Source organism: Saccopteryx leptura, unplaced genomic scaffold, assembly GCF_036850995.1.
Source record: "Saccopteryx leptura isolate mSacLep1 unplaced genomic scaffold, mSacLep1_pri_phased_curated manual_scaffold_21, whole genome shotgun sequence".
In the NCBI taxonomy this organism is placed as follows: domain Eukaryota; kingdom Metazoa; phylum Chordata; class Mammalia; order Chiroptera; family Emballonuridae; genus Saccopteryx; species Saccopteryx leptura.
Genome location: NW_027095703.1, coordinates 2,230,699 through 2,257,521, shown reverse-complemented (window position 1 = coordinate 2,257,521; position 26,823 = coordinate 2,230,699). Strand labels below are relative to the sequence as shown.

The window sequence follows — 26,823 nt, the reverse complement described above, 5'->3', positions numbered from 1 at the left end:
AGAGCAGGACATTTTCCGGTTCCCAGGTACAGAGCACGTCCTCTAAGACACTCCAACAGCAGCAGCACCGAGCAGCAGCGCCTGGTGTGGTGGGCCGAGGGTCAGACCCTGAAGGCAATTCAACCACAATCCTGAGCCTTGAAGGACTTCCCACCACGCAGGCTGGGACAGCTGGAGGCAGACGGGCAGTATGGCTTCCGAGCCCTGCTGGTAAAGCAGCAGCCAGAATTGCCAGCAGGTGCCTGGACTCAGGTGGGACGGCCTCTGGGGGCACTGGCATTGTCTAGCGCACTCATGTCATCAGTGACATTTCAGGTAACTGAGGATTCGAGCACAGATAGAGCTCCCTGATTTAACTCCCGACAGTTCCCCGGGTTCCTGTTCAGGCCCCTACAAGAGGCCAGCCTTTCTTCCCAAGAATCCATTGACCTGTAGAATAAAGTCAAGGTTATAACTCAAGTGTTGGGACATATAAAACTACAACCTTACTAGAGTGTCTTTTAACTTTATTATATTTTAAAATCTGAGAACTGTAGAATATAGCATTTGCTTAAACACCTCAGAGCTGTTCAACTAGATACAGAATGTTCTATCAAACAATCTGAGATTGAGAGAGTAAAGTAGAAGCTTTTTTATAACACAAAAAAGTGAAAACTCCTCTTCAGATCACATATGCCCAGTAAACTATCACATTTGTTTATAAATATAAAGGTCACTTGGTTTTCTAAACAGAGAATGTTCATTCTGGCCCCTGGTGAACATTTACTGGCATTCACAACAAATAGCTAATACAATTACCACCAATTCTCATAGCTTATACACATTACAATAAATGTTACATGATACAACAAGGTAATAAATAATGAAATAATAACAATGAACATGTATGGTTTGAAAGTTCTAATTCTTAAAGTCCAAAGTGACAAATTGAACTAATGTACCTTCCAATGATTAGTAGACTAAATGGCTGAGAATGCAAATTAGCTAGAAACATTGCTCAGGACAGAGAAATTCTCTGCAGGGACACTCTGAGATTGAGCTGAGAGGTATCAGTGATGGCAAATGATGTGCACATTTACAGAATAGAAACATTTTGCTATATCTAGGTTAATCTTTATCTCTGAAGAAGTGCACAGTACCATACTAAATTCTGAAGATTTACTTGTGTGCATACATCAGATATAGAGTAAAATGTAAATATAATGAAACAGTATTCATAAGAATGCACTTCTTTAAAAAACTGGGACATAAGAATTTTCAGAGATGTAAACTGTAAATGGCTAGTCAAAAACCCAAGCTTAGGCAAAATATTTAAAAAGCTTTAAAATAACAGGTATTTTCACAACACAAAAATTTCTCAGGGCAGCAAAATGATTTACACAAGTAGTATTGGTCTCCCCAAAATTAAACACAATCTAAATCTACAGAATCATTTTACAAGTCAATGCATTTTTCTTCTTTAAGCTTTTCAATGCAGTCGCACAACTTCAAAGCTGGTCCCAGCTTGAGCCCCATATCCTCTATCATATTATCAAGCTGGTGCATTATCATAGCTTTCCCATCAATGTCCTTCAGAGAGAAAGAAATGACAATCATTAATAATGTTTTCATATTGTGTCAGAATGATTATTCCTCATATGTAACAACAGGTAACACCAATTAGAAGGCAGGTCATTCCAGATATGTATTTTCTGAGCATGCATCTGCTTTATGAAAACTGTCAGACATAATTTATACAGATGAAGCATCAATTGATCATTTGTAAATTTACTTCAAATTTTAAGGAAAAGGATATTTAACCTAACATCCTAAAAAAGCCTACATGTCTAACTTCTGTATTTTAAATATTGTATGTTGAATAAAATACTGCATAGCTATGACAAAAAGAGTAAAAACTATGAATGGTAGGAATAAATTTCAGAAGGTCATTAACTTTCTTAGAAAGGCTGGGAACATGAATAGGTCAGCATCGATGCAAACTGTAATGAGCTATACAGTATTGTCTTTATGTTGAAAGCTAATCAGTTAACCACTTGAAGCTAAAATGATGCTAAAACCAATTACTCATTTCCTTACCATATTAAAAAGAGTATATTGGATATGTACCCACTAATTTTACCCATAAGAAAAAACTTTAAAAATATTACATGACACAGGCATCCTCCTTAAATTTTTTATTGTATTAACCAACTAATGCTGCTGAAGCATATATTACTTTTGATGAGATCTAGTTTAAAAAGAAAACTTTACTGAATCATATTATCACTGTCTGAAAAGATCTGAAATCCCATACAGTACTGCATTTTTTTTTTTATTATTACCTTTAGAATTATATAAAGTAGAAAATTAAGATTTTTTTTTTCTTCAGTCCATTAAGTTGCTTACAAAATTAACCATTATTAACAATTTTGGAAAGTGTCAATTCTAAATTTTTTTAAGGTTTTTTTTTTTTTTTTTTTAAATAAAATTTTATTTTAATGGGGTGACATCAATAAATCAGGGTACTTACATTCAAAGAAAACATTTCCAGGTTATCTTGTCATTTAGTTCTGTTGCATACCCATCACCCGAAGAGAGATCGTCCTCCGCCACCCTCCATCCAGTTCTCTCTGTACCCCTCCCCCTCCCCCTCTCCCTCCTTCCCTCCCCCCACCCCCCATAGCCACCACACTCCTGTCCATGCCTCTTAGTCTCGCTTTTATGTCCCACCAATGTATGGAATCCTGCAGTTCCTGTTTTTTTCTGATTCGCTTACTTCACCCCGCACAATGCTACCAAGACTCCACCATTCCTCTATAAGTGATCCGATGTCACCATTTCTCCTAGCTGAATAATATACCATGGTGTATATGTGCCCCATCTTCTTCATCCAGTTCTCTATTTTTTTTACAGTGATTAAAAGCCTTTAAGCAAACTCTTGGCCAATATAGCAAGAATCCCTAAAAGAGTAGTGTCCTTAACATGTTCCCCAAGTCCAAGTTGGCCCCATCACCATGCCAAATCCCTGAAAAATGCAACCCAACCACAGTGCAGTCTGTTAGGAGCTGTCACAGGGAGCAGGAGTCCAGGAAAGTTCCCCACAGGAAAAGTCCGCATGGCACTGGAATTGTTGTCACCATTCTATACTTTGCAGCTCATGTCCAAGTCCCAATGACCACTGCTTCTAGCTGGTAATGATTCAGGTAGACTGGAAAAAGCCATTTGCAGCATGCGTGGATATGAAGCTTCTGTTCTCCTCTGCCTGGAGAGTTGAGACCAGGTTGCTTTTTCCTGGAGCTCTGTGACTGTGGCCTGGTAAAGAGAACCTTGGGATACACTAAGCTGGGTGGCAAAGGTAAATTCATAATACAAGTTGGCAAAAGGAGGAAAGAGAGCTCTAAATTAGGAGTAGGTCCCAGCCTGAAATATGAGTGGGGCATTGAGGTAGGAGGGATAAAGGAAACACTATATATTAAGCAAAGCAGCAGAAAATAGGACTATCAACACCCACAACAGAGATCTTTGAGGGAAGAATAAAAAACCTGACTATTCAGGCAAAACATAGTTAAGTGGCCCTTGTGCGAATGAGATCAGTTTACCTGCTTCTTGGAAGAAATACCCTAGGCTCATCCACAGTGTCGTAGATGGGGCCGACGGCCCTGGGCACCTTCAGCCTTCAGTGGCAAACCCCAGCTTTCTGGGCAAGGTTAGGTCATAGGTGGCTGGAGCAGGACTGGAAGAGACTGAACCCTCCCTTAGAGGAGCGAGGGGGAAGCCCACCTTCCAGTGTCCCTGTTTCGTCACAGCAGAGCGTGTAAGCCTGGCAGGCTTTAGCTCAATGACCTTCCTTTCCACTATTGAAGCAGGACCCAGATGGCATCCTATGAGACCCCTTTGGGGTGTTGGAGCCTTTAAGGGTGTATCCTAAAAGCTGGTAGTTCCCCTGATCTCTATTGGGCTTTTTCTGCCTCTAGGTATCTTAAAAGTCATTCTCAGAAGATCTCGCTGAGGGGTTTGAGGATCCCCATCTGCCTATATAAATCTTTTCCATATATCTGGAGCTGTTTGGAAAAAAGACAGAACAGTGTTATTAGCTAGATCTAATAAAGAAGGTAGTAGTTTGCAGGCGAAAAAGATTTGGTGTCTCCTGTTCATCAGCATTCAAAAGAAATGTAAATTTTTTTTTTAAGTAAAAAGCATGATATGGTAGACCCGTCGGGAGTCATTGGCCTGGTGTGCAGGATTCCCGGGTCCGATTCCTGGCCAGAGCACAAAGGAGGAGTGCCCATCTACCTCTCCACTCCTCCCTCTCTCCTTCCTCTTCGTTTCTCTCCTCCCGCCTGCAGCCAAGGCTCCACCAGAGCAAATCCACCCTGGGCACTAAGGATGGCCCCACGGCCTCCGCCCCAGTTGCTAGAATGGCTCGGGTTGTAACAGAGCAACATCCCAGATGGGCAGAACATTCCCCCCGGTAGGCATGCCAGGTGGATCCCAGTCAGGCGCATGCAGGAGTCTGTCTGACTGCCTCCCCATCCTCAGAAATATACAAAAAATAAATAAATAAAAGAAAAAATACTAAAAATAAAAAATAAAAAAAAAATAATAATAAAAAAAAAAAAAGGGAGGGGGCATTCCCTTGTGCTAAAGCTCCAGGGAGCATGGAGTGAGCTTGAGTATGTCCTATGAAACATGGAGCTCTATGTTTACATATAAGTCTTTGAAAAAGGAGGAACTGCTGAAGTAGTTTATCAGCATTTGTCCCTAAGACAGCAGTCTTTGTAGTGGGAACACCATACGTAAATATTTGCTGTCTGTCTATAGATTAAGGGGGAAATATGGCAAATGCTGAAAAGTCATGATCTTTGTGACCCTCCCCTTCCCCAACCCCCTCCCTCTCCTCCCCCCACCCTGTAACCCCAACACTGTTGTTCATGTCTCTGAGTCTCATCTTTATGTCCCACCTATGTATGGAAACATATAGTTCTTAGTTTTTTCTGATTTACTTCTTTCACTCAGTATAATGTTATCAAGGCCCATCCATGTTGTTGTAAAAGATCCTATGTCATCATTTCTTATGGCTGAGTAGTATTCCATAGTATATATATACCAAAGCTTTTTAATCCACTCGTCCTCTGATGGACACTTGGGCTGTTTCCAAATCTTTGCTATTGTGAACAATGCTGCCATAAACATGGGGGTGCATTTCTTCTTTTGAAACAGTGCTATGGTGTTCTTGGGGTATATTCCTAACAGTGGTATAGCTGGGTCAAAAGGCAGTTCGATTTTTAATTTCTTGAGGAATCTCCATACTGTTTTCCACAGTGGCTGCACCAGTCTGCATTCCCACCAGCAGTGCAGGAGGGTTCCCTTTTCTCCACATCCTCGCCAGCACTTATTCTGTGTTGTTTTATTGATGAGCACCATTCTGACTGGTGTGAGGTGATATCTCATTGTGGTTTTAATTTGCATTTCTCTAATCATTAGTGATGTTGAACATTTTTTCATATGCCTATTGGCCATCTGTGTGTCCTCTTTGGAGAAGTGTCTATTCATTTCTTTTGCCCATTTTTGGATTGGATTGTTTGTCTTCCTGGTATTAAGTTTTACAAGTTCTTTATAAATTTTGGTTATTAACCCCTTGTCAGACGCTATGTCAAATATATTCTCCCATTGTGTAGTTTGTCTTTTTATTCTGTTCTTATTGTCTTTAGCTGTGCAGAAGCTTTTTAGTTTGATAAAGGCCCATTTGTTTATCCTGTCTTTTATTTCACTTGCCTGTGGAGACAAATCAGCAAATATATTGCTGAGAGAGATGTCAGAGAGCTTACTGCCTATGTTTTCTTCTAAGATGCTTATGGTTTCACGGCTTACATTCAAGTCTTTTATCCATTTTGAGTTTATTTTTGTGAGTGGTGTAAGTTGGTGGTCTAGTTTCATTTTTTTGCAGGTAGCTGTCCAGTTTTCCCAACACCATTTGTTGAAGAAGCTGTCTTTACTCCATTGTATTGTCTTACCTCCTTTGTCAAATATCAGTTGTCCATAGAGCTGTGGGTTTATTTCTGAGTTCTCTGTTCTGTTCCATTGATCTATGTGCCTGTTCTTATGCCAGTACCATGCTGTTTTGAGTACAATGGCCTTGTAGTATAACTTGATATCTGGAAGTGTGATACCTCCCACTTTTTTCTTCCTTTTCAGGATTGCTGAGGCTATTCGTGTTCTTTTTTGGTTCCATATGAATTTTTGGAATATGTGTTCTATGTCCTTGAAGTAAGTCATTGGTATTTTCATTGGTATTGCATTGAATTTATAAATTGCTTTGGGTAATATAGACATTTTTTGAGAATAAAAGTAATGATGTTTAATAAAATAAAAAGAATAAAAATAATGATGTTTATTCTTCCTAACCATGAGCACGGTATATGCCTCCACTTATTCGTATCTTCCCTGATTTCTTTTATCAATGTTTTATAATTTTCCGAGTACAAGTCTTTAATCTCCTTAGTTAGATTTATTCCTAGGTACTTTATTTTTTTGGTTGCAATGGTAAAGGGGATTGATTCCCTGATTTCTCTTTCTGACAGTTCATTGTTAGTGTATAAAAATGCCTCTGATTTCTGAGTGTTGATTTTATATCCTGCCACCTTGCCAAATTCTTTGATCAGGTCTAGTAGTTTTTTGACTGAGACTTTAGGGTTTTCTATATACAATATCATGTCATCTGCAAATAATGATAGTTTTACTTCTTCTTTTCCAATTTGGATGCCTTTTATTTCTTTTTCTTGTCTGATTGCTGTGGCGAGGACTTCCAGAACTATGTTGAATAAGAGTGGTGAAAGGGGGCACCCCTGCCTTGTTCCTGATCTTAAGGGGATTGCTTTTAATTTTTGCCCATTGAGTATGATGTTGGCTGTGGGTTTGTCATAGATGGCCTTTATCATGTTGAGGTATGTTCCCTGTATTCCCACTTTGCTGAAAGTTTTGATCATGAATGGGTGCTGGACTTTATCAAATGCCTTTTCTGCATCTATTGAAATTATCATGTAGTTTTTCTCCTTTCTTTTGTTTATGTGATGAATCACATTGATTTGCGAATATTGTACCAGCCTTGCCTCCCAAGAATAAATCCTACTTGATCATTGTGTATGATTTTTTCCATATATTGCTGGATCCGGTTTGCTAATATTTTGTTGAGGATTTTTGCATCTAAGTTCATCAGGGATATTGGCCTATAATTTTCTTTTTTTGTGTTGTCTTTGCCTGGTTTTGGAATCAGAATTATGCTCGCCTCATAAAAGGAGTTTGGAAGTCTTCCTTCCTCTTGAATTTTTTGGAATAGCTTGAGAAGGATAGGAGTTAGTTCTTTTTTGAATATTTGGTAGAATTCACTTGTGAAGCCATCAGGTCCAGGACTTTTCTTTTTTGGGAGTTTTTTGATAGCTGTTTCAATCTCATTTGTTGTAATTGGTCTGTTTAGGTTTTCTGATTCTTCCAGATTGATTTTTGGAAGATTATATGATTCAAGGAATTTGTCCATTTCATCTAGGTTGTCTAGTTTTTTGGCGTACAGTTCTTCATAGTATTTTCTTACAATATTTTGTATTTCTGTTGTGTCAGTTGTTATTTCTCCACTCTCGTTTCTAATTTTATTTATTTGAGTCCTCTCTCTTTTTTTCTTGGTGAGTCTTGTTAAAGGTTCATCGATCTTGTTTACCTTTTCAAAGAACCAGCTCCTGGTTTCATTGATCCTCTGTATTGTTTCTTTAGCCTCTATGTCATTTATTTCTGCTCTGATCTTTATTATTTCCTTCCTTCTACTAGCTCTGGGCTTTACTTGCTGTTCTTTTTCTAGTTCTTTTAGATGCAGGGTTAAGTTGTTTATTTGAGCTTTTTCTAGCTTCTTGAGGTATTTCTGTAATGCTATAAACTTCCCTCTCAGGACTGCTTTTGCTGTGTCCCATAAATTTTGAGTTGATGTATGCTCATTATCGTTTGTTTCTAGGAATTTTTTAATTTCTTCTTTGATCTCAATGTTAACCCATTCATTGTTTAATAACGTGCTATTTAGTTTCCAAGTATTTGAATGTTTTTCCATTTTTCTATTGTGGTTGATTTCTAGTTTAATGCCATTGTGATCAGAGAAAGTGCTTCAATCTTCTTAAATTTGTTGAGCCCGCTTTTGTGCCCTAACATGTGGTCTATTCTAGAGAATGTACCATGAGCGCTTAAGAAGAATGTATATTCTGCTGCTTTAGGATGAAAGGTTCTGAAGATATCTATTAAATCGAGTTGATCTAATATGTCCTTTAAGTCTGCTGTTTCTTTGTTAATTTTCTTTCTTGAGGATCTATCTAATGATGTTAATGGGGTATTGAAATCTCCTACTATTATAGTATTGCTGTTGATCTCGCCCTTTAAGTCTATCAAAGTCTGCTTTATATATTTAGGTGCTCCTATATTAGGTGCGTAGATATTTATAATGGTTATATCTTCCTTTTGGATTGCTCCCTTTATCATTATGTAGTGACCTTCTTTATCTCTAACTATAGTCTTTGTTCTAAAGTCCATTTTGTCTGATATAAGTATTGCTACCCCAGCTTTTTTTTCATTTCCATTTGCGTGAAATATTTTTTTCCATCCTTTTATCTTCAGTCTGTGTGCATCTTTTGATTTAAGGTGTGTCTCTTGTAGACAGCATATGTATGGGTCCTGTTTTCTTATCCACGCAGCTACCCTATGTCTCTTGATCGGATCATTTAATCCATTAACATTTAAGGTTATTACTGATATGTAATTGTTTATTGCCATTTTTTTTTCTTTAAAACTGTTTTTCTCTTTTGCTATATATTTTTTTCCTTTTACCTGTTTACAACAGGTCCCTTAGCATTTCTTGCAGCCTTGGTTTGGTTGCAGTGAAATCCTTGAGTTTTTTTTTTGTCTGTAAAGCTTTTTATTTCTCCTTCAATTTTAAATGATAGCCTTGCTGGATAAAGTAGTCTTGGTTGTAGGTTCTTGTTCTGCATTACTTTGAATATTTCTTGCCATTCCCTTCTGGCCTCAAGTGTTTCTGTTGAGAAGTCAGAAGTCATCCTTATGGGGGCTCCTTTGTAGGTGATAGTCTTTTTTTCTCTCGCAGCTTTTAATATTTTCTCTTTATCATTTAGCTTTGGTAATTTAATTATGATGTGTCTTGGTGTTGGTTTCTTTGGGTTTCTCCTTAATGGAGTTCTCTGTGCTTCCTGAACATGTGAGACATTTTCCTGCCTTAATTGGGGGAAGTTTTCCGCTATAATATGTTTGAACAAAGTCTCTATCCCTTGTTATTTGTCTTCTTCTTCAGGAACCCCTATGATGCGGATGTTATTTCTCTTCATGTTGTCACAGAGCTCTCTTAGAGTTTCCTCAGACTTTTTGAGTCTCTTTTCTTTTTTCTGCTCTGCTTCTGTGCCTTTATTTATTGTGTCCTCTAACTCACTGATTCGATTCTCTGCTTCATCCATCCTGCTTTTAATTCCTTCCATTATATTCTTTATTTCAGATATTGTATTTGTCATTTCTGTCTGATTCTTTTTTATTATTTCAATGTCCTTTTTTATATTTGTTATCTCTTTATTTAGGTTTTCGTAATGGCCATCTATGGTGGTTCTAATATCTTTGAGCATCCTAACAATCGTTATTTTAAACTCTGCATTTGGTAATTTGGTTATATCTGATTCACTTAGGTCCTTTTCTGGGGATTTCTCTTGGTTTATTTGTGTTGTATTTCTCTGCCTCCGCATTTTCTCTTCACGGGAGTGGCTGTGATCACGTGCTCGGGTGCACAAGGGTTGGTGGCCTTGGCCTTTGCCCCGCCCCTGTGTGTGACGTTATGCTCGGTCCTGAGGGCACTGGCGAGCACCTTTGCTCAGCTGCAGGTCTCCGCCTGTTTCCGAGCTTTCACCCTGCCCTTGCAGGAGGATCCCACTCAAGGAACAGCTGCTAACCTTGGCTCTACCACCAGGCAGGGCTGCGTGCCCAAGCTCAGCTCCGTAGCGGAACTCCGCCTCTTCTGGGCTTTTGGCTCCACCCCCACGGGAGGAGCCAGCTACCAAGTCAGCAAGCCTGAGTTGCACGGGCAGGGCAGAGATGTGCTCCTCTGCCCTTGCTCCGGGGCTGGTTTCTACCCTTTCCGGGTTTCCCGCCCTTCTCCCGGAGGCTGGATTGCCGGCAGCTGAGCTTGGCCGCTTTTCCACGCCCCCTTCTCCCTAGCCGGGCAAGATTGAGCTCACACCTGAGCCCAGTGGTGGCGAGCCAGCTTCCAACCCTGCCAGCAGAACCGCGCTTTTGTCTCCCACTGCCGCCCGCCCTCCGGCTCGCCCTCAGCCGCGTGGGTGGGGGCGTTGCAGCTCGGACCCTAAGACTCACTACTGTAGACCCGAAAGCTCCCTCCTTCTATGCGACTCTGCTCTGAATGCTGCGGGGGAGCTTGTTTGACTGCTCTCCTGCTTCCCTTTGCTGGTATTGCTGTTTCTGGGGGAAATATTCACTTCAGCTTTGGGGAGTGACTCATCCCAGGGGTTAGGGTGGCTATCTCCCAAAATGTTTCTCCCTGTGCCTCCTAGATTATACTCTCTTCCTGTTACTGTGGTTCTCTCCCCTCTCCCTCCGTCTCCAGGAGCCCCGGGTGAGTGGTTGTGAGAGAGATGTTCTGCGTGGTCCCTTTTAGAAGGATCCTGGGTCTGAGAAATCAGACTCTCTCACAAACAGTATCCTGACTTGTTTCCGGCTAAATACTGTCCTTACGCCTCTTCTGGGGTCTGGGGCTGCAGGCTGGGGCTTTGTTCCTGGGGCTCAGGACCCTTTCCCCTCTGCTAAACTCACTTCCCGCCACGCGAGTCTCTCCCTGCTGCCGTTCGCTCCGAGGAGCTGGGCAACCCTCTCCGCGTTTCCGCTTTTCCTACCAGTCTCTGTGTGGCTTCTTCAGCATTCCTTGGTTGAAGAGTCCTTTTAGTTTAGTCCAATTTGGTTTTTCCAGCTGATAGTTCATAAAATTAGTTTGTAATCCACTTTGGTTCTGGGAGGTAGATGCTGGTACGTCCGCCTACTCCAGCGCCATCTTGTCTCTCCTGCATTTCTTAGGCACCTTTTCTATTGTTACTATAAGTAAAACTAGACATTACAACTTATAAAAACTTAGTCCATGATGTTTCTTTATAAATGGCATGAGGCTATCAGCATCCCAAACTGTCAGGAACCACACAGGGTTAACAGATCTGATCAAATGGAATCAGTTCTGGATTCTTCAGGCGTCATAACAGGACGACACCCTTGAGGGGAGTCGTGGCTGTCACTACAGAGGAGAAGACAACACCTGCCAGTGAGTGACCATGCCGATTCATCTGCTCTTGACATCCTGAGGACTTGTAGTGTTTCAGGTACCCGGGTACCCACACAGAGCACAGATCCCGCCTTTACCACTTAAGGATCTAACTTTGAGCAAAGTAACCTTTTCCACATAGGAAAAAATCAGGTCATAAGGCTCCCCACCATCCACAATGATCAATATCCAACTGAAGAGCCTGCACAGAGGTCAAAAACATCATGACAGGAAAATCAGATCAAAAGATACATTACATGTTGCCTGAAGACATCTGCGACAGGTGTGAGTGTCTGAGGATCTCTTTGTTTCAGAAACAGGATCACTTCCTCTACGGACCAAGTTGAAGGGTCAGCAGAGAGCACTTTTCCTGGCATATCTGAGTGTGTTTCAGCTGCTGAACTTGCACCTTCAATGGGGGAAAAGACAAATCAAACTTGACCTGATCATCATCCCGAAAGAAGAGGTGTTAGGGAGTAATGGTCTCATTCCTGAAACCATCTGCTCAGTACCCCTGCAAGGACCCAGGACTCCAAGTGTAATATCCAGTGACAGCTTCAATAAAGATGACGTGATGATGGCTACCCATGAGTGTCCCATCTGACCTCCCCAGACAACAAAAGCAGCTTCAGAAGTTACCATAAAGCTTCAAAGATCATAACACAGACTGAGCCAACTGAGGTCTCTTTGGCCACAGGTATATACTGCAAAAGAGCTGTTACCTGGATTAATTACCTTAATCTAAAATAAGCTATTACTCCAAGTGGTTCAATGAATTTTTTCTCAATCTCTCTCCACATGGGCTAGAGAAGGTTTATTTTACTAGCTATATACAATGGGAATTCCCTAAACTTACTTTTATAATTGCTTAAATTTATTCACTTTAATCAATATATTTCAAAAACCTCATTATCTTTGAGAACCAAAGTAGTTCTTTACTGAATCTGTCCCATGTATTCACTATGGATATTTTTTTAAATTTCTCTGAAGTTGGAAACAAGGAGGCGGTCAGACAGACTCCCGCAAACGCCCGACCAGGATGCGCCTGACTGGAATCCACCAGCACGCCCATCAAGGGGCGATGCTCTGCCCATCTGGGGCGTCGCTCTGTCACCACCAGAGCCATTTTAGTGCCTGAGGCAGAGGCCACAGAGCCATCCTCAGCGCCCGGGCCAACTTTGCTCCAATGGAGCCTTGGCTGCTGGAGGGGAAGAGAGAGACAGAGAGGAAGGAGAGGGGGAGGGGTGGAGAAGCAGATGGGCGCTTCTCCTGTGTGCCATGGCCAGGAATCGAACCCGGGACTCCTGCACGCCAGGCCGACGCTCCACCGCTGAGCCAACCGGCCAGGGCCTCACCATGAATATTTTAAGCATCATTTTACTCTTTAAATTTCTGTCTCTCGAGACTTAAATGCTTATCTGAATTTTGAAAAAAACAAGAGTTATGTTCTACTTAACTAGGTCAGAAGTAACTATAACTTTATATTCAAGACTTCTTTCAAGTTCAGTTACACAGTAATAGTAATAGCTATTTTGACTGAAGGTTTAATGTTGAAAAAATAAATAAGACAGGAAACAACTGAAGTGCTCATAACTCCAAGTTTTGGCTGTGATGTTCACTAAGTGCTGAAATTTCTGTGTCTAGACAAGTATTCATTTCTCCATCAGAACATTCAACTCTTTAGTGTGTGGTAACAAAAGTGGCTTTTAAAATATTCCTTAAAATTTTTATTTAGAATATTAAATTTACTGGGATGAAATTCATCAAGAGTGCACAGGTTTCAGGTAAATATGATTTATTTTTAATAGACTTTAGAGCAAGCATCCCCAAACTGCAGCCCCCTGAGGCCATTTATCCGGCCCCCATTACACTTCTGGAAGGGGCACCTCTTTCATTGGTGGTAAGTGTGAGGAGCACTGTATGTGGTGGCCCTCCAATGGTCTGAGGGACAGTGAACTGGCCCCTGTGTAAAAAGTCTGGGGACCCCTGCTTTAGAGCATTTTAAAAATTCTTTTTCTTTACTTTTTAATACTTAGAAGTGGCTTTTTTAATTTCCTAGGAAGATCAGTTTCTCTAACCAAAGACCATCAACACAATTTTGATCATTCTTGTGTGTGAATTAGCCAAAGGTGACCCTTTCCGTTCCTATCATCTGGGCTCTGGTCATTTCACGGACATTTTGAGTATTAACCGAGGAAAAGGGTAAAGAAAAACAAAAGATGAAAAAACCTGATGTTTGTCACACAACACACAATGAATGTAAGTCCTCAGTAAGAGTACTCCTCAAAACAGCCCTCTGAGCAGGAAACAAACATTTCCACTAGCTTGCACCGAGGATACTGAGACATGTAGTGAAATAGCACTACTTGTCATACATATTGTCTGATACTCACCGCAGTCAGCTGTGTTGTCGAGAATTGAGGCAGCATGGTCCAGACGCTCACTCTCCAGCAAAGGCGGGTAAGCTAACACCTCAGGGTTGTGTGCTGGATGGGATATTCCCTGGTTGAGCATAGCTGCAGTGGCTAATGTGGAAGCCTGGACAGCTGACAAGCCACTGGCGGTGCTGTGGTCCACTGGGCTGGCCCAGCAGTGCATGGAAGAGGTGCCCTGCACTGGATCTGCATCTGGACCACTGCATGTGTAACGTGGCAGGCATGAAGGATATGGTACTGTGCAGAATGGACGAAGTATCGGATTCTGGCTAAGGCGTGTGTCCTGCTCCTCAAGTGACTCATGATCCCAGAGCTGGGAATCCTGTGACTGATAGTATGTTCCTGCAGGGTTTTCCTGGGGGTTGGGGGTTGGCCTTCTTACTGGTGAAATTGGGCTATAGCATTCACTGCCAGAGAGTGAAGCAGGAAGAGGTGGATCCTCCTTCTTCCTTTTCTGCCATCTGGTCTTTCTGGACAGCAGGTAATGATAATGTTTGTATGAACAGCCTAGTCGCCTCTGAAATGACACAAAGCCAGAATAAAACTGTGAATGAGCAAAAAAGGAAATAAAGTAGTAAATACATTAATACTTATTATCCAGGCATCATTGCTTTCTATTATTAAAGACTAATATTCTATTTGATTATATGACTTTTATTCCTTTTAAAGCTACCTTTTAATTGCATTTTATATGTTATGGTTACAAACATAAAAATGCCCATTGTCAAAACGTTTCTCAATCCTAACTTCAGCATTCTTCTTAGCCTGTTGCTACTTCAAGTATGGTTCAGCCCAGCAATCTCACAGACTTATTAGCTCTTGCTCACTTCTAATAAACAGGCTTCTTCAGAAGCCAGAGTTTTATAACTGTAAAAAAACTTTTAGGACACTTACGCGCTTTTGCCATATTAATTTAGTACGAAAACGGTAAAGTTTTGAAACCTTTCTATTAATGCCAGTAAATTTGTTATCCAGGTTTTGAACAGTATCCTGGATGACCTGTAAAAAGACAATCTATTAGCAAGTTGTACATCAAAATAAAAGTAACATATAGGAACATACCATTAAGCCAAATTTTGGCTGCTAGTAACAAAGAAAGTTCTCCAGCTGTCAGAAATGTCATTTTCTACTGGTGACATGGAGCCCAGCGGGCTGGCATAAGGAGCCCCAAACTCCTTCGTCACTACTCCATGTCCTATAGGAGCTTTAAGAAGTATTAATTCTGAAACATAAACATACCACAATTTCTTTAACACATCACATTTACAAATGTGACGTGGGTCTTTTTAAATCAAGGAAGGTACTATTTCAAGAATTAAATGTTCAAATCGGTTAAAAAGCCAAAGAACCTCTATTCATGTGATGATGACATAAACTAACAGGCATTCCACTCCAGAAAGAACAGTGAGAGCTAGGTCAGATGTGACTCTTGGCTTCAAAGCATTTTAAATTCATGCAATCAACAATAACCCAGTACACATCCCCTTCATGCCAATCAGGGAAGTGACTAGATAGAGCCTGAGGATTCTTGGAAGACAGAGAAATTTCAATCAGGCAAAAAATACACTTAAATCACAGGTCAGATCCATTTCCTCACGATCTCATTCCAATACACATTTACTGAGGGCCTACCACCTATCAGAACTACTTTGCTAGAAATGGGAAGCAGGGACTGAAGGAAAAACCAACCAACCAGCTCCTGTCCTAAGGAACTCCCACTTTAGCTGGAGACAGACAAGTAGAGAGATGATTTCAACAGAAAATGTAATTAACAGCCTGGAGCAGCGGTTTAATCTCCTTGTGGAGAGAGTAGGTATCAAGATCTCCGAGTTCTCTTGAGGGCAAAGCAAGGTGCTACAGCATGATGCTCATACTAACCTAATAGCATTACCACGCGATCAATGGTCCAATAGTGCTCAAACCACCTACTAACATTACTACAATGCCTGGTATGATACAGGGAAGAACAGGAGGCTAGCGTGCACAGAAGACAAGGTCTAACCCAGGCTGGCAGGTCTCTTCAGAAAAGCAAATGTCTATGTTGAAAATTAAAACATGAGGAGGTGGCACTAGGAAAAGATGCATGGAAGGGCATAGGGCAGAAAGAACAGTGTATTCTAAACTACCCAGAGAGAAAACAGGAAGTCAGATGCTTCCATAGTGAGCATAACTGGTAGCCAAGAGCTGGGTTATCAAGGGAAGGAGGAGGGATGACAGCAAAAGGGGATGGGAGGCTAAAAATCGTATCTTGAAACTGGGACAGTATGCTGAGAGTGACAGCACGGAGGCTGAAGGGACAGGAGAGATGGCCCATGACAGGAGGTGTCCGAGCACAGGGAAAGAGGGTCCAATGCAGACACCAGCAGGTGTCAGCCTCACAGAGGAAGGGATCCCAGGCACGTCTGTTGGCTATGGGGAGAGGAATCAGGACTTGGGGGGATTCTGCTCCACACCCCCCATTCCATTAAACAAGAGGCAAGGATGGGGGTGCCTGGAGCACGTGGGGGGTGGCAAAGGGAGCTGACCAGAGAGCTGCTGAAGGATTACCAGGCAGTGGACAGGCCCAGCGATGTCCTCCCCTCGGCTTCCCAGTCTGGGCAGGGCGGGGGTTTTACCAAACAGCATGCTGGGCAAGGGTCAGAAAGAAAAGATGGAAGTGCTGCGCCTTGTGGTCTAGACCCGAAAGGGAAGGAGTTGAAGAAAGGAGAGCGCTAACGCACTGGGAGAAACAGAGGGGTCCCTTATGGCCCATGCCAGGGCTGTGACTTTGGGACCTAAGCACTTCTGAGCCTAGAAGCTACATCCCACCATGTCCTGCACAATTGCTCAGAGGCCCTGGCAGAGCAGTGTCCACCGAGGTCCTCATCGTGGATGCTTCTGTAAAACAGGCCAGCACAGCCCTGCTCAACCTCAGAGCCCACTCCCACCCCCTGTGGCCCACCCACCCTCTATGCATCTTCCCCAGGAGACTTGATCAGCATCCCAGTTCTGCTCTCAGGAAGAACAATGATAGGCAGGCTTTACTTTTCAAAGTATGTCAGCTCATTTTATTCATGACACTTGATAGCTAAGAAACATTTATAAATGTTCGTTTACCTCTAGGAATGCACCTCACAAAATCCTTGAAAATTACATACTTCTAAGAATCTCTACCAACAAGCTACTTTTGACAAATCCACTCAAACCTCTGTCAGATTTACTCTTTTAAACACTGCTGGGCTGTCACCTTGTTTCAATTTGAGGTATCTTAAAATGCATTTAGTCAAACACTAAATTTCGCCCAAATCAGCCAATTTCCTTTGAAAATTTTATAGGGAATATTAACTCGCTACTGAATGATCTACATGAAATACACATAACATCTGATCAGTTACGGGCTTTAAAAAAGTTATAAAATCTACATATTACTAGTTTGAAAATTTCATCTGGAGATACTATATATTTAAACTAGAAACTGTTAAAAATGATCACAATAAGATGATGATCTTAGTAAGTAACTGAAAACAAAATTTCAATTAATTGTATACTTTAGAGCATTTTAGCTTAATGTAAATATTTTAGAACACTTTATTTGACAGACAAGAACTTTTGTACCTGGCAACGTCTCACAACACCCCGAAGTGCTTTTTGTACCTCTTCATACAATGTGTCAGAAGGAACACTTTGCTGTTAAGATTTTAAATATTAAGTATTAATGGTTTACTTCTGTAATAGCCAAAATGAACACAAGAATGAAAAACACTTTATATTTATTTAAATATTTTTTCACCAAATTTCAGTTTCAGAAGTCTTAATCTAAAGTAGAGATGAAATGAAAAAACAAAAACAAAACCCTTTACGCCTGACCAGGTGGTGGCACAGTGGATGGAGCGTCAGACTGGGACACGGAGGACCAGGTTTGAAACCCTGAGGTCCCTGGCTTGAGTGTGGGCTCGTCTGGTTTGAGCAAGGCTCACCAGCTTGAGCCCAGGTTTGCTGGCTTGAGCAAGAGGAAACTCGGTCTGCTGTAGCCCCCCCACCCCCACCCCCACCCCCACCCTCTGGCCGGCACATGTGGGAAAGGAATCGGTGAGCAGCTGGGGTGCCACAACGAAGAGTTGATGTTTCTCCACTCTCTCCCTTCCTGTCTATGTGTCCTGTCTGTCCCTCTCTCTGTCTGTGTAAAAAAAAAACACACACAAAAAAAACTTTTACATTAATATGGTAATAGCCACAATTAATGCTACTTAAGAGGAGTAAGAAAATAACTTATATCAGAAGGATCTACAGTTAAAGAGCTTTGCACTGATAATGAGTATTGCTCTCAATTTCCTACCATATAAGGAAAAGAGGAAGTAAAATTGTTAAATGCTGTTTACTGAAAGGAGGTAAACAAATTCAGGAGAGTAATCTTTTCTTGAGTGTGGTTTAGGGACACTCTACAGTATATAAAGAACTTAAAACTTTCTCTTTAAAATGGTTAAATGTTACTATATTGGGCAAATGTCAATTTACATTACTTACAAGGGTAAATGCTGTTTTTGCTTCATATGCATAAAGAACACCATTATCATCATCATAAATATATATTCGAGTTCTTATCTCAGAAAGATGTATTAATAAATGAAAAGAAAATGTAAATGATGGAACTGAAAGAAAAACTGAGGACTTCAATCTCACTTTCAAGAAACTCCAAAAGCCTATCTGTGGTGTTAAAGGATTTGTCCATTATAGATAACTACATTAGTTACAAGAAAAGACCTACTTGCAAAACAGTTTTCTCATTAACCCAACTACAGTTAAGAAGTCATTTCCATCAAGCTTAACCTTTTGTGTGCCTCAGTGTAGAAAAACAAGTCTGGTAATCTGGCACCAGAACTGCTGTAACAGCAAATATTTCTCATCACAAAGAACCATGTTACATGACTTTTGATTTTTAAATCACCCAACAGTGCCACTCTGTGGACAAAATATGATACACTTAACACCTATTTCTTTTTTATTTTTATTAAACTTCTATTTTCCTGATTAACAAAGCTTTGTTTTAATTAATACCACATAAGTAAATTATTGCTAGCAAAACAATAATCACAAAATTTCTTCAATTCTAGGTATTTCTACACAATTTTTTTTGAAGGAGACTCAGGCAGGCAGGGAGAGAGATAAAAAGTATCAGCTTGCAGTTATGGCAGTTTTTTAGTTATTCAATAATTGTTTATCATTCCTGCCTTGACCGAAGGCCTCCAGCTGAGCCAGTGACCTTGGGATTCAAGCCAGCGATATTGGGGCTCAAGTCAGCGACCATGGGGGTCATGTCTATGATCACACGCTCAAGCCAAGAAGCCAAATGAGCCCACGCGTAAGCCAGTGACCTCGGGGTTTCAAACCTGGGCTCCCAGGTCTACCCACTGTGTTACTCCCTGGTCAGACTACATAATTTCTTTTTTTAGCCAAGGCTTTTCTTTTTCCACCCAGGAGCACTTTTTTTTTTATTTCATTTTTTAATTCCAGTTTACATTCAATATTGTTTGATATTAGTTTCAGGTGCACACCACAGTGGTTAGACAATGATATACTTTTACAAAGTGGCCCCTTGATACTTCCAGAACCCACCTGGCAGCATACATACTTATTACAATACTCTTGACTATATTCCCTAGGCTGTACTTTGCATTCCCATGACAACTTTGTAACTACGAATCTGTATTTCTCAATCCCTTAAATTTTTTTTCTTGATAAATTAATCTCTAAATCACCTTAAAATGTTTTTGAAATGTTTTATATACATAGATAGTAAATAACTATTAATTTTATTTAATAATTCTTTATCTAAGAATTATAAACTATAAGAGGAATTTTAAAATAAACATACTTTGAAGCTATGCGTGTCTGTATCAAAAGATATATCAAAATAATATGGAACTGCTATTGATGATTAATTTATAAAAATATATGAAGTTACCCTTGTTTATACTACCTTACGTCTTTCCAAGTACTTTCAAATAATTATGTCAGAAAAATATCTCTTTGTAGGTGGTTAACATTAGCTCCAAGGATTAAAAACATTAAGACGGAAGAAGTTAAAGAAAATCGCCTATACCACTTAGGTGGCAGGAATATCCACATCTTTATGTAAGTAATGTGTTTTCTGTTAAGTCAAATTACATATAGCTTAAAAATGTGTGTTTTTATGCCACTTCAGAGGTCAAGAAACACAGAATGGGACAGAATGTAAAAGACCACAACCACTTTGAAAAACTGGCAGATTCTCATAAAGTTATAATCACACATCAACCCTGTGACCTAGCAATTCATCTCCTGAGCATTTACGAAAAAGGAGTGTCAGGATCTGGTCACAAAGGAACTTGTACGTGAATGTTCACACAGCTTTAGAGATCACTGTCAAACTCATGAACTGTACGCTTACGATCTCTGCATTTCACTGTGAAATGAAATTCAATTTAGAAAAGAAATATGGCTCGAGAAAAAGACAAGAACAGATTTTTTTAATAATCTGAAATACAAACCATGTTGTCTTCATTGGAGCAGCTAGACATCTTGGTGCAACAGGAGCAACTCCACTTCTCTGAGGTGGGCCTAAGTGTTTGAAACTCACTGGAGGGCTTACTTGTGACAGTGCTTGGTCACCTAGGACTGGTAAACCTACTCCTGAAAAGAACGCATACAAGTTACTCTAACAGCTGCATTAATAAACTTAGGCACGTTCTCACAATGCCAACTCAAACTGAACTGGAGTACAGGGTGAATTTTAGAAATTTTCCATTCATGATTTAGAATAAACCTTTAAAATCTGAAGGGCTGTATTCCCCACACAGAAGAATAAAAATCAGGATCAAACACACTCCCAAGAGTGAAGTGAATGCTTCACAATTTAAAGGCTACAGAGTAAATGCTGAAAAGGAGAGAACAGGATCCTCACTGCTTTTGTACAGGAACCCCTGCAGGGGATCAATTCACAGTGGAAGAAGGCTTCCAAAACCAGTATTTTTACATATACCGCTGTCATTTTAACTACTGCTTCGTTTCCTACCATGCAGATACCTGTGATTTCTTTAACCAGTCCCTACTCATGGATGTTCAAGTCACTTCTAAAGTTCAGCTCTTACAAAATCAGCTGTACTTGAATCATGCACCTCTACTTGAACTCTCCCAGAATGAGAATAGCAAGTGCAAGTTTCCCAACTCTAATAGTATTTCATATTCTTACTGTATTTTGAACACTTTTGCTTTATAGATTTATATATGTAATTTTCATTAAATATGGATTCACCCGCCCTGGCTGGTTGGCTCAGCGGTAGAGCGTCGGCCTAGCATGTGGAGGACCCGGGTTCGACTACCGGCCAGGGCACACAGGAGAAGCGTCCATTTGCTTCTCCACCCCTCCGCCGCGCCTTCCTCTCTGTCTCTCTCTTCCCCTCCCGCAGCCAAGGCTCCATTGGAGCAAAGATGGCCCGGGCGCTGGGGATGGCTCCTTGGCCTCTGCCCCAGGCGCTAGAGTGGCTCTGGTCGCAACATGGCCACGCCCTGGAGGGGCAGAGCATCGCTCCCTGGTGGGCAGAGCATCGCCCCATGGTGGGCGTGCCGGGTGAATCCCGGTCGGGCACATGCGGGAGTCTGTCTGACTGTCTCTCCCTGTTTCCAGCTTCAGAAAAAAAAATATGGATTCACTATAGAAAATCTGGAATACACCATAAGGTAACATTGCCTGCTTACTCTGCCAGGCAATGTTCTAAGCCCTACTAGATGTGTTATTCCCGACAACCCTACAGGAAATGCTGTATCATTACTGCTGTTTTCCTTAAGAGAAATCTGAGGCAAAGAAAGTTTAGCTAATTTTCCAAGTCTCATTGCTAGTAAGTGTGGTGTAGTATGGCTCCAGAGTTCGTGTGCCTTACATATTATTTATTATTCAAATCACAAAGAATTTCTTTATAATGGTGAAAATATAAAATCCAAACTCGTATTAAGGTCCTTATAAAGCATACTCAGAAGCCTCCACAACTCTCAGAGGTCACATCTTACCACTTCTCCCCCAAATCTAAGCATAAAATACTATCTGGCCTTTTATAGACAAAGTTTGCCAACCACTGTTATATACTTAATATCAGACAATTAATTCTCTAGTGGATAATTATAATGCTGCAAATCTTGGCTGTAGCTAGACACAGAAACAGCAAACATTTAGTCTACCAACTCAATTTCTACCTCTGTGACCCATTCACGCAAATCAACCAATCTCGCATTCTGAACCTCTCCCTCCTTTCAAATCCTCTGTCCCGAGACAGGCTGTCATTACTCCACCTGGGAGAACCTATTCAATTCCCCGACTTCATTCCAGTTCCCTCTTCACAAAGCAAAGGTGCGATGTCACCCTGCCTGGAAGTGCCACTGCTTTCCCTAGAACCAGAACACTCACATCTGACTGCTTTTATGGTAACTTTCACACACTGGCTAGTTACACAGGGACAACTTCAGAAACATTTAAGACCTTAGGCTTGGGTCAGAATACCTGGGTTTGGGTCCAAGCTCCTCCACTTACTAGCTGTGTAATTTCAGACAACTTACTTAATTTCTCTGTGGCTTTTTAAAAAAAATTTTCTATAAATCAGATGTAACACTACCAACTTGATGTAGTTATAAGGATTAAATTTAAATTAGTATATGTAAAGTGCTTAGAACAATGACTGGCAGAGCAAGGGCACCCATGGTTAGCTAGTATTACTTTATTATTTGGATATTCACAACGTTCTCCCAACAGAACGATTCATCATGGAGCACAGGCACAAAATGTCCTCAAGATCATAGCATGTAAATCACACTCACTATGTACCTGGACACACAGATACAACAACCATCTCTTGTAAACAAATCTGAAGTACCAAGCCATCGTACAAATACTGGGCTTTAAGAAATACTGAAATCGAAGACCAAATTGCAAATTTTGCTATTTCACTTTAGGCAGGGATTTAATCTCTCTGTCCCTCAATCTGTGAACCTGTGAAGTTCAGATAAATATCTACTTCACAGGGATGTGAAGACCACATGACATAGTATGCACTCAGCATCATGTCTGGCCCGTAACAGGTACAGCAGAAACTTTATTTCCCTTTCGCTTCTTCCCAAAGATGAAGTTTGTGCAACATTTTCTTAGCACAACCATGACTAGATTTTGAAAATTTGTTAATATAATTTGGTATATTCAAAATCCTGCAAAATGAACTTACTGAAAATGAACCCTATTTATATTTTATGACAGAAAATTCTTGATAACGTAAGAACAAAGAGCCACCTGGTGTTTATAAGGCAATTTTTAGACATTTTCCAAAAGTCACTTGCAGATTCTGCTCCCAAGGTAAATGTGTTCACTTGCCTTCCACTTACCACAATGGTGAAGGATGAACACGCCTCTCACCCAAAAACCAACTGCAAGAAATACACAGCAAAAGAGGGCAGGTTACAATGAGGCGATTCCAAAATTTTTTTAAAACAAAACTGTGTGTCAGTACACTGAACAATCAGTTTGTAAAGCCCCTATGGGGCCCTGGCCAGTGGCTCAGTGGTACAGCTTCTGCCTGATATGTTGAAGTCCTGGGTTCGATCCCCGGTCAGGGCACACAGGAGAAGCTTCCTTCTGCTTCTCCACTCCTCCCTCTCGCTTCTCTCTCTCTCTCTCTCCCTCCTGCAGCCATGGCGCTACTGGATCCCACTGTCCCTGGGCACTGAGGATGGCTCCCTGGCCTCTGCCTCAGGTGCTAAAATAGCTTGGTTGCTGAGCAGCAGAGCAACACCCCCCACCTCCTTTTCCCCTCTACCCCCTCCACCGCTCCCCCCCATGGGCATCGTCCCCAGTTGGCTTGCAGGACGGATCCCAGATCCCAGGCGCATGCGGGAGTCTGTCTGTGCCTTCCTCCCTCACTGAATAAACAGACACACCAAAACCCCCGTGAGGTCTCCAAAGCAGCACCTCCACCACCTGTGGGATATTTCAGAGACCTCAAAATCGGCCAGACGGGGGACAGCGCTGCCTAAACTGTATGCCGTCCCTCCGCCCTGAACTGAGCCGTCGCCCTTGCTGTAGAAAACATGGTGCGAATGCTTGCAGAAGTCACGGTGTATAAACATGAGGCCAGTTTAACACCCGGAACAGTCGCAATTCCCGGAGAGCCCGGGAGGGAGGACAGGGAGCGACCCCAACAGAACAGACGGACTTAACCAAACGGGGTCAACATCGTCATTTTCTTTCCCACTTACGTATCTGCGTCATCTCAACCTCGGAAGACGTTATAACGAAACAATTCGCTATTTTATCAATTCCTTTTCACAATTATTTCCCGTGTTTCTATAGAACGTTGTGTCACTGCTGATCAGAGCCAGGAGAGGGAGGAGGAGGGGAGCGGGCAGCAGCCGCTCAGGAGCCCGGGGCACGGGGCTCACAGCGCCCGCCCGCCGCCCGAAGCGTGGGGCCCGCAGGGCCGGCACCGGGAGTCTGACTCCGAATCACACACCGCCTGGGCGTCCCGGCCGGCCCGTCAGGCCCGCCCTGCGGAGCGCTGCCCACAGGGAAGGGGACCGTGTTCCCCCAGGAAAGCGCGTGCTTTCTCTCCCTCACCTCAGACCCCCCCACCCCGCCCCGCAGCCGTTAAAAGCGCTCAGTGGGTTCTCGCCCACACCCGACAGGAAAGTTCCACGGGCGGGAAAAACGCCGCCTGACAAACCTCTTCTGCTAACAAGCCCCACTACACCGGCCTCTGGAGGACGGGGAACCGCTGGCGACGACGGCTCCCGCAGCGGCAATGGCGAGGACAGTCCCGACCGCTCAAAGTCTCACGAGATGTCCAGCGGGATCACGAGACGCGCCGGCCGGCCGCCCCACGCACGCACAGGTTCCCTACGCAAGCGGCAAGTTACTAAGCAACCCCGAGGGCGCATGCGCAGTCCTTGGGGCGCGGGATGTTGCTAGGGGTATAGCCGGGAAAGGGTCTTTCCTTCCCATTGCGCAACCGCAATGCCGACCTCCCAGGGTTTGGTGCCAGGAGGCTGGTGCGTTTGGAACCCCGCGCTATACCGCATGAGCGCTGGCCATTTCCCGCGTCTGGGAGGGTTCGTGGAGGCGGCTCGGGGATGGGGGCACTTAGACCTCCCTGCTGTCACTAGTTGGTTCTTTGAAGCTTTCTTTTTAATGTCATTCCCCTTGCCTCTAATGACGCGCTACAGACGTGCAGCACACATGGGTCCTGGATGAGCTCTTCGGTACTGGAATTTGAATGGGGAGGGGCGGGATCTTAGCGATGTCGTTTAGCGATCTGAGTTGGGTACAAACACAGACCCTGGGCCAGATGTTCTGAGTTGGAACCCCAGCACCAATGCTCTATGGCTTTGGGCAAGTGAAGTAACACTCTGTCCCTTAGTTTCCCCATCTGCAAAATGGGCACAACGTTGGGAGTACATGAGTTAGAGTACACAAGGCGCATAGAACAGTATCGGGCACATGAATTTGCTATGTAATAAAGGGTACCTGACATTATTTAACGGCATAGTGTGTGTGTGTGTGTGTGTGTGTGTGTGTGTGTGTGTGTGTGTGTGTATGTTTGGAGGCTGCCCATCTTGGGAAGGAGGCACAGTCTGAGTACTTATCAGAAGCAAAGCTGAATATTTCAAAGTAAAGCCAGAAATCTTTCCCTGGCCCAGAGAGGAGCTACAGGAAAGCATATCCAACATTGGAAATGTGTTTTTTTCCTCTCAAATACAAAGCTGGATTAGAGCCCATTACAGAGACAGTATTATTATTGTTATTGTTTTGCTCATACTTTTGCCATAGCAGTTCCTCTTTATGTCCAGTTCAAAACGCTTGTGTCTGTGAAACCCCAACAATACAATTGTATAACAATGAAGAGAGAAACCAGTTAATTGCAGTTACGTTTATTTGCAGTTTCTGTACACACTTCCTAGGTAATCAAACTTTTCTGGTACATTTTTTAAGAGGGGTTCACAATGAAACTGTCACCATTTTTACTAAAAATAAATACAAGATTTAAAGTGTTGCACAGCTCTAAAATATACAAAGGCTTGAATTGAATGTAAATGTTGAAAACATCTTACAAAAGAAACCATTTTTGCACCAATTTAAAAAGTTCATATTTACAAATAGTACAAAAATGCAAAATGGGTGCAAGTCTATAAACCATTGTCTTTTGGGCCAGCATGAACTAGTTCTAGTACCAGAATAGTTACACTGTAACATTCCTCATAGTTTTAAATCTTTGTCCTGATCTTATTATCTAGGTCAGCTACCAAATGTACACACTCACTGACCTTTGGCAAAAGCAAACGGTGTGTTTTGTTTGCTATAACTAGTCCACATCCTCTACTTAGCCAAAACATTTTTTAAAATATCCAAAAGGAAAAAAATTCCCCCCACACAATATAGACATGTTGTATAAACACAAAAGAACAAAAAATTAGCATCAGTGCAAACAACAGAAGAAAAGTTTGATGTTTTTTGCAATACCTAATGTGTGTACCCTGCTTCAAGGTGGCAGTGATGTTGAAGACAGTCCTCTAAATCTTAGTCTTACATGCTGTGTAATAAAACCATGTAGAATATTCCAGAAAACCATGTAGAATATTCCAGATTACTAAGGAATTCCTTGCTTTTTAAATTCAGTTTGTTACTTAATACTCTTTTCCACAGTGAATTAAAATCCATCTTTGTTTTGTTTTTTTTTTTTTTTCTGAAGCTAGAATCCGGGAGAGACAGTCAGACAGACTCCCGCATGCACCCGACCGGGATCCACCCGGCACACCCACCAGGGGGCGATGCTCTGCCCCTCCGGGGCGTTGCTCTGTTGTGACCAGAGCCACTCTAGCGCCTGGGGCAGAGGCCAAGGAGCCATCCCCAGCACCCGGGCCATCTTTGCTCCAATGGAGCCTTGGCTGCGGGAGGGGAAGAGAGAGACAGAGAGGAAGGAGAGGAGGAAGGGTGGAGAAGCAGATGGGCGCCTCTCCTGTGTGCCCTGGCCGGGAATCGAACCTGGGACTTCTGCACGCCAGGCCGAC

General features: G+C 42.1%; 1 protein-coding gene across 4 annotated transcripts; it reads right to left on the bottom strand.

Moving 5' to 3' along the window:
• Positions 1 to 489: 489 nt before the first annotated feature.
• On the bottom strand, positions 490 to 24,588 carry LOC136386909 (sex comb on midleg-like protein 1). 4 transcript variants are annotated; one of them, XM_066358026.1, is made up of 8 exons: positions 24,483 to 24,588; positions 23,149 to 23,190; positions 20,274 to 20,415; positions 17,362 to 17,433; positions 14,662 to 14,766; positions 13,726 to 14,284; positions 11,590 to 11,741; positions 490 to 1,569 (listed from the first exon to the last, which is right to left on the bottom strand). In XM_066358026.1, the coding sequence occupies exons 3-8, from the start codon at positions 20,301 to 20,303 to the stop codon at positions 1,435 to 1,437; spliced, it is 1,053 nt and encodes a 350-aa protein (XP_066214123.1). In that variant the 5' UTR covers positions 20,304 to 20,415; positions 23,149 to 23,190; positions 24,483 to 24,588; the 3' UTR covers positions 490 to 1,434. The 4 variants fall into 4 exon arrangements, with proteins under 4 accessions (XP_066214123.1, XP_066214125.1, XP_066214124.1 ...); XM_066358028.1 differs by lacking the exon at positions 17,362 to 17,433; XM_066358027.1 differs by lacking the exon at positions 24,483 to 24,588 and having other exon boundaries at positions 23,149 to 23,284.
• Positions 24,589 to 26,823: the final 2,235 nt, after the last annotated feature.

What these genes read in the sequence shown, in the direction of transcription:
- LOC136386909 (XM_066358026.1), bottom strand. Translation starts at nt 20,303, where the DNA reads ATGTCTAGCTGCTCCAATGAAGACAACATG. An exon ending in GTGTTGTGAGACGTTGCCAG is followed by an intron (nt 14,767 to 17,361) that starts GTACAAAAGTTC and finishes GTCTTTTTACAG; the next exon opens with GTCATCCAGGATACTGTTCA. An exon ending in CAGATGTCTTCAGGCAACAT is followed by an intron (nt 1,570 to 11,589) that starts GTAATGTATCTT and finishes TTCTCTCTGAAG; the next exon opens with GACATTGATGGGAAAGCTAT.